The sequence below is a fragment of the Sceloporus occidentalis genome, unplaced genomic scaffold, assembly GCF_023333645.1.
Source record: "Sceloporus occidentalis isolate IW3139 unplaced genomic scaffold, rSceOcc1.0.p SCAF_4, whole genome shotgun sequence".
In the NCBI taxonomy this organism is placed as follows: domain Eukaryota; kingdom Metazoa; phylum Chordata; class Lepidosauria; order Squamata; family Phrynosomatidae; genus Sceloporus; species Sceloporus occidentalis.
This window is the reverse complement of record NW_028316984.1, coordinates 90,082,315-90,094,069: the sequence shown is the minus strand read 5'-3', so window position 1 is coordinate 90,094,069 and position 11,755 is coordinate 90,082,315. Positions and strand designations below refer to the sequence as shown.

General features: G+C 38.6%; 1 protein-coding gene across 1 annotated transcript in view; it reads left to right on the top strand.

Moving 5' to 3' along the window:
- Positions 1-6,580: 6,580 nt before the first annotated feature.
- LRP5 (LDL receptor related protein 5) overlaps positions 6,581-11,755 on the top strand; it is a 119,748-nt gene continuing 114,573 nt past the window's right edge. Inside the window, exon 1 of the mRNA XM_089520842.1 lies at positions 6,581-6,972. Within this exon, the coding sequence (XP_089376968.1) occupies positions 6,641-6,972 (332 nt within the window). The 5' untranslated portion in view covers positions 6,581-6,640. The remainder of the gene's footprint in view (positions 6,973-11,755) is intronic.

Genomic DNA, 11,755 nt, shown 5'->3' with positions numbered 1-11,755 from the left:
TGTGAAACACTGGAGTAATAGGTTTATTATAACATAAGGTTTCCTTATTGGAATGCGGTGGCTCAGGTGGTTAAGATGCTGACTCTTGATTGCAAGATCGGCAGGTTGGCTGTTTGAGGCCCGGGTGCCGCATGATGGGGTGAGCTCCCATCACTAGTCCCAGCTTCTGCCAACCTAGCAGTTAGAAAGCATGCAAATGCAAGTAGCTAAATAGGTACCACTCCGGTGGAAAGGTAAACAGCATTCTGTGCAATCATGCTGGCCACATGATCACAGACTAGTCTCTGGCAATGCTGGCTCTTTGACTTAGTAACGAAGATGAGCACCATCCGCTATGGTCAGACACGACTTGACAACCTTGTGGATGGGGAATTCCTTTACTTTACCTTAAGGTTTCCTTCACCAGATGTATGAAGTGTTAACCTTGTTGGCAGATTGATATGCACATCTGGAGGGAATGGCATGGAAATTGTCAAGAGTGATAGTCTGTGCTTGTGTGCCTATTGTGTTCTTTCTTGGGTTATGTTCTTTTGAAACACTGAAAGCTCAGGATGTCTTTTCACTAGTACGATAATCCAATACAATATTTAGTGCACATAAAGTTGACACTAAAAATAATCCATATTTTGAGATGTAGGCTTGGATGAGATTGCTCAACAGGAGCTGGTTGTGCATAGTAACCATCTTAAAGTATAGGCCTTTAAAGTTTAAAATAGGAGTGAAAAACCAAACACTGCCATCTGTTGCATATTTTATGCATAAATTATTCTTACAATGCTTAAAATAGATTTTTGTTTCTATTCCCCCAAATTTCAAACATTGCTTACATGAAGAATAAAAATGAAATGAAACGTCCTCCTTCAACAGCTGACAAGTTTCTCTTTGGCCATTTAAAGATGAGCTGTGAATTTTGTAGACTATTAAAAATTAATGGCTCTATTGAAGTAGGTATTATAATTATACCATTTACATTTTATATAGTATGGTCTCAGCCAAAAATGTAATGTACTGGGTTTTGCAGGTGCAAAAGAGATGATGTGGTGGGGTTGGGGGAGTCTTTTAAGAGGCATCTTTAGAATTCTTGATACCATTTTAAATTTACAATAATATCTTAACTTCTAGCTGAGCTTCATGAACTCTGTTACCTAAACTGTACTTTGGAAGGGGTTTTGTGGGTTCTTTTAGTTCAATTAATGTGATTCACCGTATTCACAGGTTAGGATTATAATCCAACAAGAAACAGAGACCTCCTGGCCTGGTGTAGATTGATTTCCCACCTACATTTTTTTTGTTTATGAAAACATGTTACTATGCCACTCTTGTGCTTGTATAAAGTGAGCCCCCTCCCAACACGCACACAGGCACATACACTATTCCAAGATCAAAGGAATAGTCTTCCATTCTTTAGAGGGCTACATTCAACAAGTTTAAACTCAGGTTAAATATGAAGGTTCATTGCATGAAAATTAACATTTAATCTTATCTTTTGAAGTTGGTGATCAATGGATTTCAGGTGTTCTACTGTAGTAGCTGCCAATGAAGAGGGCTGGGTGCAAAAGGCAAAGCAGTTAAAAGATGTTTGTGTCAGATAATCATTCCAAATAGTAAAAGAAGCCTTTCTTTCTCCTTCTTGTTCTCTAGCTGGCTAAAGCTGCAATCCTTTAAATGCTTTCCTGGAAGCAAATGCCTCTGAACCTAGTGGGATACTTGTAGTTGAGGGTCACTGCTTGTGTGTGTGTGCTGACTTCTCCCCGCCCCCCTTTCCTGTGTCCTATCAGAATACCCCCAACTCCCAAAACCTGCTTTTGTCAGATATTTCTACCTTCAGGCAGAATTCTTTCCCCATCCTTCAAATGACATTTGTCATTTAGTGTCTGTTGAGAAGTGCTTTAGGTGTACCAGTTTTAAAATTCCCCTCTTGGGCCCGTTACAGACGGGCATAAAAGTACAGACTGGGTCCGTACTAGGGTTAGAAAGGGGCGTCACTTCCTGACGCCCCTAATCCTAGTACGGACCCAGTCCGTACAAAATCGCGGCGCCCGTTCCACACGGGGGCCGCCATTACAATGTCACCACCGCGCCGCCTCCAAACGGTGCGGCGCGGTTGTGACATAGTGGGGCTGCACGAGGGCACCTAGGCTGCCGTTGTGGCAGCTGAGGCCCCGATCCGGCGGGGAAACGGGCAGTCTGTAACGCGCCTTAGATGCCTGTCCAAATCCAGGCATATTTGAATAGCATTTTTAAAAAGTTTTTGTTCAACTTTTACTGTATCCTGTAAAACCTATGGGGTTGCTAATTAACAATAATTTGTTTTATTTATATACCGCTATTCCAAAGATCATAGCGGTGAACAGCAAGTAAGCTAATTAGCAAGTAAACTAATTTGTCCCCAATAGTCTGGGTACTCATTTAGCTCCTTGGAAGGATGCAAGCCTGAGTCGAGCTTGGGCCCTTTAGCTGGTCTTGAACTCGCAACCTTGTGGTTTCGAGTGAATGGTTGCAGTTCAGGCATTTAACCATGGCTTGCTAGATGCTAGTTGAGAAACAAGATAAATTGTAGGATTAACAATACCTTGCCAGTTGTCTCCCTAACCCCTCAGTGGCAGTTTTCAGAAGAAATGTGGGTTTGGATCTCTTCGGTCTAAAACACACTGCAGAAATAATCCAGTTCAAGACTGTGTTAACTGCCCTGGCTCAGTGCTAGGGAATCCTGGAAATTGTAGTTTATTGTGGCACCAGAGGTCTCTTGACAGAGAAGGCTAAATGTCTGACAAAACTACAATTCCCAGGATTCCCTAGCATTGAGCCAGGGCAGTTAAAGCGGTCTTGAACTGGGTTATTTCTGTAATGTGTTTTGGACCTTGGTAAATGCAGAGGTGTTTCAAACAGGCAGGTAGCAGGCTTTGGCATGTCATTGATTATCCTCAAAAGATAATAATACCAGGTATTGCTTGCATCTGACCACATCCTAGTTTTATTTTAATATTACTTTTATTATGGTTATTTCAGGCAGCACAGAGGTTTCCTTACTGTTCTAGGTCTTCATTTTTCAGAGCAAGTTTAAAATCCTTCTGGCTGGTGATTTATTTTCTTTTTGAAAGTACATTCCTGCCATAGGCTATCTTGTGTCCCCTTTCTACAGTCAGACATCTCCTACCTGTCAAGGACATTTGAGAGGTGTTACCCACTGAGTGGGCAGTCACTGTTTGGATGTTGTTCCTCAAGGCTGTGCTTTTGTTGCATGGGAAGCTGTGCTTTCTCTGAAACTTGAAGAAATATTTTCTTTGTTGGTTTTGTTTGCTATCCAAATATTTCTCCTGCAGCACAGAATATCATAAGGGCAGTGTTTCTTCAGTCTCAGTAAGAGTGTTGAACAAGGAGAGGTATGGAATATCAGCAAAAATATTTTTCTGGTATGGGCAAAAATTTAATATAATATATAATATAATAACAGCATGTTACTATATTCATTCTCTGAAGAAAAACTTTACCTATGTAGTGGGACTTTTGAGCAAACGTGTGCCAGGTGACTAGAGGTATAGTCTTGAGAGTGATGAAAATTCTGTGTCAGGTATCCAGCATTCGTCTTTTGAAAAGACTAATGAGTTGAATTTAGAGTGGTAAAATTTCCAGAAATTTTGAAGCCTTGGGGGAAAAAATTTTTGCCAGTTCGTTCAAGATAAAAAAGAAAAAGAAAAAAATGCAAAGGTACAATATTGGCACCTTTTTATAGTCACTTTATTACTTTGGAAATACAAAAACACAGTATGTATAACTTGGTCTGGCATAAAAATGATCCTGTTTGATAAATTAAAAATAGTTTATTAAAATAATAAATAGAAATTGAATATACTTTTGTAAATTTTGGGTTTCTTACATAAGGAACACATGATCTATAAGGGACTTAGTTGATTTCACCAGTTTCTGAGAAGCAAGGAAAACTCCCCAATAAAAGCAGAAGAAGGCATCAGCATTACTAAAGCAAAAAGTATTTTGCCTCCTCTAGTCTTCCATAGTGCCAGTCAAACATAAAGACTTCATTCCCTTAAAAGGAACTAAGAAAAGAAAAACAAGACCAGGAATTTCAGTTATGTGAGATAATGTGCATAGTCCTACATAAACATTTACCTGCTCCATAGCTTTTAGAAAAGTGGCAGGGAGGAGCCAGTGTAGGACATGAAATAGTTTATTCATCATTCTAAAAGAAAATACTCCACAATCCCCAATTTTTTTGTGTCCGCATCACCACCAGCCTTCACGCTTCTTGTTTCCTTTTGCTTAGAGTCTTTGAGGCAGAGGTTGCTGCTGTTCAGTGCATAACATGAATTTAAAAAATTGTGGCCAGAATTGTGTTGATGCACTATTCTAGCAGTTGTACTTTTTCCAGGGTTGCAAAGTGAGAGATGATAGACAAATTCTGCTGGCTGTTTCTCCAGCCACTCATTTCTATCCCAACTGCTGCTCCTTTTCCCTCTTGTTGCTCATGCTGGGATAGTGGCACAGGCCTAGACCACTAGCATGATTCCAGCCTGCAGTTTTTACATATGAAGAGCAAGCTGTAGCAAACAATGACAGGTATAATGAATATATTGGGCTGAACGTGAGGCAAGCATATGCAGTTCTTACTGAAATCCTGAACAGTGCAGTCACATGTTTAATGAATCATACATATAAATTTATATGGTAATGTATAATGGATAAAACTTGTGAGGCAGAACAGACAAGAGAAATTTGAAATGTGGTATTGCAAGGAAACCTGTTTTAGATGTTGCGGTATTTTTACTGTTGTATGAGAACTGGAAATTCTGGATTGAAGGCTTTGTATTACTGTATCTGTCAGTGCTGGTCTACTCTAAATGTTCTTCTTGGAGCTGACTGATAAGAGTTTGGATCTCAATGCATATAGGAGTCTAAAATATCAGCTGGGACCTTGAATTTCTTGTAGGGAAGCCAACATTAGTAAAGTGATTAGTAAAGGCTTCAAGTAGCTGCTGCTGGAACTTGTACAACTGCTGCAGAAGACTTGAAGTGACAAATAATTTGGCAAAGAAATTTCTTTGTTAGTTTAGGCTAGAAAGCTGCTGGGCTGAGCAAATCCCAAATGAAATTTGGCTATTTGCAAGACACTTTTGGAATACAAATATAACACTTGTTCTTTGCCATCAATGTTACTTAGGCTTAGGGTGACTGTATGAATGAGAGACCTCCAACAATCCCAGTCATCAGATGCCCTGCTAAGGTCTTGCAAACTCACTGTCATGGCATCCTATTGAATCAATCCACCCCATAGTGCAGTCTCCCTCTTTTCCTAATGTATTCTGCTTTACCAAGCATTATTGTGTTTTCAAAAGATTCACATCATCTCATGATATAGCTAACATATGACAGCCTCAGTTTAGTCATCTTCACTTGTAGTCAAGAGTTCAGGCTTGATTTACTGTAAGCCCCGTTTATATTTTTAGCGGTCCATGATAGCCTTCTCCAGCACCACATTTCAAAATGAGTTCATTTTCTTCCTGTCTGTATAAAACAGTAAAAAATAATTAAACAATTTAAAAGCATGCTAAATAATTTGACAGGTCAAAGCAAGACAAATTAATTTAAAATAGTTTAAAATAATTAAAAACATAAAATGTGTGAATTTTGATAAAACCCATTAGGCTTTGAGAGGCTTTGCTAAAAAAAACAACAACCCATTTTTATGTATCAGAATGGCACCAAGGCTGGCACCAATCGGACCTCTCAGGGGATGGTATTCCACAATCAGGACACCATGATGGAGGCTGTGTCCCATGCCCTGCTCAGTACCATCTTCACTGGTGAGACACAGAGGAGGATGGAGCAAGTTTGTTTTCTGCTGCTCCAGAGATTATGACATGGAGCAGTGGATTCATGATACAGGAAAAGAGATTCTACTTAGAAAGGACTTCTGGATGATGAAAGCTGTTCAACAGTGGAACACACCGCCTTTAGCAGTAACCATGCTCTTATCTGAACGTGGTGACTAGTTTTGTGACATGATGTTTTGAAAAGTGAGGATAGTACAGTCAGCCCTCCCTATCCACAGCTTCAAACATCCATGGCTTGGAAATATTTTTTAAAAATTCCAAAAAGCAAACCATTTTATATAAGAGACACCATTTTACTATACCATTGTATTTAGTGGTACTTAACCATCCATGGATTTTGCTATCTACTGCGGGGTCTTGGAACCAAACTCAAGTTGATACCAAGGGCCCAGTGAAATTGTTATTGGCTTACTAGAAAAGCCCTGTAGTAACTGGCCTTTAATGGTTTCAAGAAGCTAAAAATTAAAGAATTATGTGGGCAATTCCATGAATCATCCGCTTTTGGGGATGTAACAGAAAGGCCCTATTTCAAATGTGTATTTTATCAGCAGGGTAAATAGAACTCAAAAGGCCCTCTCTGGAAGTGTGGGGTCATATATGGAAAGTTACTTATATACAATTAAAGGATGAAGTGTTTATGTTGGAATCAATTTAGAGGAGAACAAGTTACTCTAGCATGGAATTTGATACATTCTTATTATATCTTATATTTTCCCGCTTCCACAGCTTCTCCTCTCTTGCTTTTTGCTAACCGACGAGATGTCAGACTGGTGGATGCTGGAGGAGTAAAGATGGAGTCAACAGTCGTCATCAGTGGTTTAGAGGATGCTGCTGCAGTTGACTTCATGTACTCTCAAGGTGTTATTTACTGGACAGATGTGAGTGAAGAAGCCATCAAACAGACTTATTTCAACCACACTGGGAATCTCATGCAGAACGTCATTGTTTCAGGTCTGGTCTCCCCAGATGGTCTGGCATGTGACTGGATTGGTAAAAAGTTGTACTGGACAGACTCTGAAACTAATAGGATAGAAGTTGCTAATCTCAACGGAACATCTAGGAAGGTTCTCTTTTGGCAAGACCTTGACCAGCCAAGAGCAATAGCCCTGGATCCAGCTCACGGGTAAACGCCTTTCTTTTTATTTTTTTGCAGGATCATGGTTGTTTAGTTAGACATTTTTGCCTCACTACGCAAAATATAATCTCTTGTTTCAAAATCTGTTTTCTTGACTGTTTTTTCCCCTCTCTGAAGACATGTTTAGATTTAAACAAAATATGGGTAGAGATGGCAGGCTATATAAGAATGCCATGACTAAATTGCCAAAGAAAACATTACATCTGTCTCGTTTTTCCAGTTTAGGTTTTTCTAAAATATCTAACTTGATGAATTTTTAATCTGCAGTTAACATGGCCAGTTAAAGCAGTTTAAGGAACTTTTGTGTTTGCATGAATGGTAGGTTCAGTTACATAAATCTTGCTCTTAACAAGTTCTCAGATTTTATGCTGTGGAAAGAAGGATCCAGTGTCTTGTAGATGTACACTGCTTTTTGAGTACTGACAGGTAAGAAAAGATTCTACTGTTGTTGTACCCATGAGATCTTTCCAGCCTAAACAACCACTGTAGTAGAGGGAAAAACAGTCATAAGCAGGCTAGACATTTGCTCATAAAGATGGGGGTTTGGCTGACCTGGAACAGATTTTACAAGTTTATATCAAATGTGTGCTAGGGACAACTGTTATAGATCATTCATTAGCATATAGAGAAATGCATTGTTGTGTCAGGTGCAATGAGGTTTGTAAGAAATTTGACAAATAAGCAGAACACTGAAACAGGAATGAGCAGAGGATTGAACTGTTAACAAAGTTAAATTTAGTTTAATCTTCTGTTTGTATTTTTCTTAACTTTATTATTCATATACTGACTTGTTTAGGAACTGGTTATAATAAATTTTCTGCAGATTTACAGTTAACAGCTTGTGGAGCATAGTACTTTGTGAGCTTACTCAGAAGTAAATTCCAATGTGTTTATTATGCCTAGTCCCGGAAGTGTCCTTAATAAAAGTAGAATTGCAGCTGTAGTCTTGCATTGTAGTTCCTATAATATGGTATCCATCATAAATGCTAACTTGTGAAGAATTATTTCTGAAATAATATACAGTGACTGGGACCCCAAAAAATGTCCAGGAAGTGTCTCCCGGTCCTGATTCCTGTCTTTACCCAGCAGTAAAAAAAACAAAAAACACCTAGTCTCAAAATTCAGACTTTCCAGAGGGGTATCTGATGCTTTTTCCATTGGCCTGTCGTTTGTAAGAGTGTCACGGTAACTTTTATATGCACAAAGAACCTCAGGAATCAAAAGGGAACCTGCCTTACCTATTCCCAGTGATGCATTACAGTACAGTATCTCCCCCCTCCCCCGTGGATACCAAAATCCATGGATGCTCGAGTCCCATTAAATACAATACTGTAGCAAAATGGTGTTCCTTATATAAAATGGCAAATTCAAGGTTTACTTTTTGGAATTTATATATTTTTGGAATATTTTCCAGCTGTGGATGATTGAATCCATGGATAAAGAATCGGTTGATATGGAGGTCCGATTGTAATTGGTTTATCCATATGGAAACAATGCTACCAGTTGTCTGAGTTCCTGTATTCTTATTTACCACACTTAATAAATGTGGTTGTACTGCCATCTAGGAGCAGTAGATTCCTAAGTAATGTTTTCTCTTCATGCTTTCTCCTTTCCTCTGCTGACTGGTCAATATTTTGGACTTAAATTTTAAGGGAGTAGCAACAGAATATCCCCTTCTTTGAAGTAAATCTCTCCTTTCTGCGGACTCCAAAAGCTTAATTTTAGCACACACACCCAACAATTTTTTGACAACTTTCCCAATCTCATCAATATGGAACATAATATCAGGAATGAAGGATCATTTTTATAAAAGTTTCTTAAGGGCCTGTGACAGATCTAATATCTTGTTGCAGAAAATGACTGCTTTTGTTTTAGATGGACAGCTTCCCTTGCAACTACCCTAGAACAGAAGACGTGTATAGAATTCTTCTGTGTTAATCTCTTTTACAGGTCGGTATTCAAACCAGGAGTGTAAGGAAGTCTTTCAGCAGCTAGGTAGCAGAACCAGTAGCTTATATAGATTAGATTGTAAAGATGTTGATCTTTTGCTTCAGGGACCTTTGCAGTTCCAGTTCTACATAGGTTTCTGTGGAATGACAGATTTTGTTTGTTTTTATTTAAAACATTTGCATCCTGGACTTCCATTTTATGCTCAGGGCAGTTAGCAATTAACAAAACATATTATAAAAACCAGCAACAGAACCAGAGACACAGGCCATAGCAGGTAAAACAATTTTAAGTCAGGGAATTAGCTGAATTTTAAAAAATCAGTTCAGTTGGCCAAAAACCTGCTGAAACACAGATGTTTTGGCCAAGCAGTAGAAAACTACAAGATGGAGATGGGGTGCAGGAAGCATGAACTTTCCAAAATAGGAAGTTCCATGACATTTTGCACCCACATTATGTCTCTGACATAACTCTAACTTACAGGAGAGAGATCCTGTGTTGTAAAAGGCATATTTATAGATGCACCCTAGAAAAAGGCCGTTATGTCACTGGGTTATTAACAGTAACGCTTTATTTTCCAACTTGATGTCCTTCACTTAGCTGAGACAATGCATCTGGTTTGTACTTGACATCTTTATTGGCTACTTAGTGCAAGAGATTTCATTGTTGTTCATTGTCCTAAATGGTAGATGTCTTCTATAATGGGATAAACTACATATTTTGTCTACAAAGCAGCAAAGTTAATCTTAACTCAGGAGGAAATATCTAACACCCACAATCCGAAAATATGTTCATTGTGCTAAATTCACTTCCGCACTCCCAAAGGTTTATACTAAGAAATTATATTGTAACTATAGCATATATTAGTGGCATATAAAGATGTTGCTATTATTGTACAAAATATTATTTTAGTCTGAACAAAATATTGTAGCTTATTGGAGGGAAAATCTTTCCATAAAGGATTATTATTTTCCAAGTGCAAATGCAGAACGTGCAGAATTCCGCTGTTGGCAAAATGTTTGCTAGTAATTTGCAGTTGGATCAATACCATGCAATATTCTACCACCCACTTATAAAAGAAAAAAAACCCTATCCTTTCCATTACTTTAAAAAAATGTTTTCAAAATCTGCAGTACCATCTATTTTCAAACCTCTGGTTTTAATCAAACTTTGGCCTGACATCTTGGATGATGAATATAAGATTTGTTCTGCCAATGCATTGTCTTTCTGCCTAGCCAAGTCCAGAGCAGGTGGTCTTCTTCCCCTCCTCCCACTGGAGTTTTTGGCAATTGGCTGAAAGAGTATTGCTCCTAGATAATTTTTGCTCTTGTTAAGGATAGTGGGATTGTTTATACATGCAACTTTGCTGATCCCTCTCCCTGGAAAGAACTAATTGCAAATAGCCAGTTAACTATAATTAATTATTTTCCAGTAATTGAAACTAGGTTACATTATGATTGCAATGCAGTGTTCTACAAATACTTTGCTTCTGTTGTTTAACTGTGTTTTCTATTTATTTTATTGTTTGTGTTGCCCTGGTGGCGCAGTGGTTAAATGCCTGTACTGCAGCCATTCACTCGAAACCACAAGGTTGCAAGTTCAAGACCAGCAAAAGGGCCCAAGCTCGACTCAGGCTTGCATCCTTCCGAGGTCGCTAAAATGAGTACCCAGACTGTTGGGGGCAAATTAGCTTACTTGCTAATTAGCTTACTTGCTGTTCACCGCTATGATCTTTGGAATAGCGGTATATAAATAAAACAAATTATTATAAATTAAATTATTACTATTCAGGGGCTTGCATGTTTTTTTTTTTATGACAGCCAGGTGGCTGCATAGCATTCTGTTACTTAAAAAAACCAAATCAATTAACAAGAAAAGAAGCACATTTCAAAAACTATATTAATGGTGATAGTGACTAGGTTTGTTTGAATTTCTTTAATGCCTGTAAGTAGTTTAAAAAATAATGTTTGTTAAGTGTGGACTATAGTAATTGCCACACTTCAGAAAGAGCAGCACCTTTGTAAATTGTGGCTCACATTGACTGGGAACCAAATATGTGCATATCTAGTTTCATTCAAGAGTTCCTTAAACTTGGATATATTTGCCTAAAAACATTTTCGTTATTCCAGTTTTCATGTTGGATTATCTTTAGATGAAGACTTTCAAACTTTCTCCTCTAGTTAAATGAAAATGTAGCGGTGATCATCCTAAGTGTAACATTTACAGTTTGGGGAGCCTGCATAGCTGCTCACCCTGACTGATATGTGTCTAATTTCCTGCATCTTAATTCTGTGCCTCTGATGGAGAGAATATGGAGGCTCTTCAAATATTGTATATACTCAACTATAAGTCGAGAAATTTATGCCTAAAAATTTACCCTAAAATCTAGGGTCAAATTATATACAGGTCAGTACAGTCACCGTGGGTTGAGATTAACAACAACAATAAAACAAACATTAACATAGCTCATAAAGCTCCTTCAAAAAGCAGGCCCGATGCCCCACTCTGTGCCTCGGCAATAACTGCTAAAAGTGCTGCAAGTGTGCGTGTAGTGACTCCCTTCTCAATCCTATCTCCAAACCATATCTCCTCCTCTTTGCATTTCCCCATTTCCCCTCCACTTTCAAGTCGATCTCAATCTTCAGACCTTTCCTTCTGCATTTCCTTCTTTGCATTTCCCCTCCACTTTCAAGCCAATCTCCACACCTTTCCTCCGAAAACCAAGCTTCTCTCCCCCCTCCCCCACTTCTACTTTGAAGCCGATCTTAAAACCTGTCTGCTAAATTCTACCTTCAACTTATCCATGGGCCATATCAAAATCCAT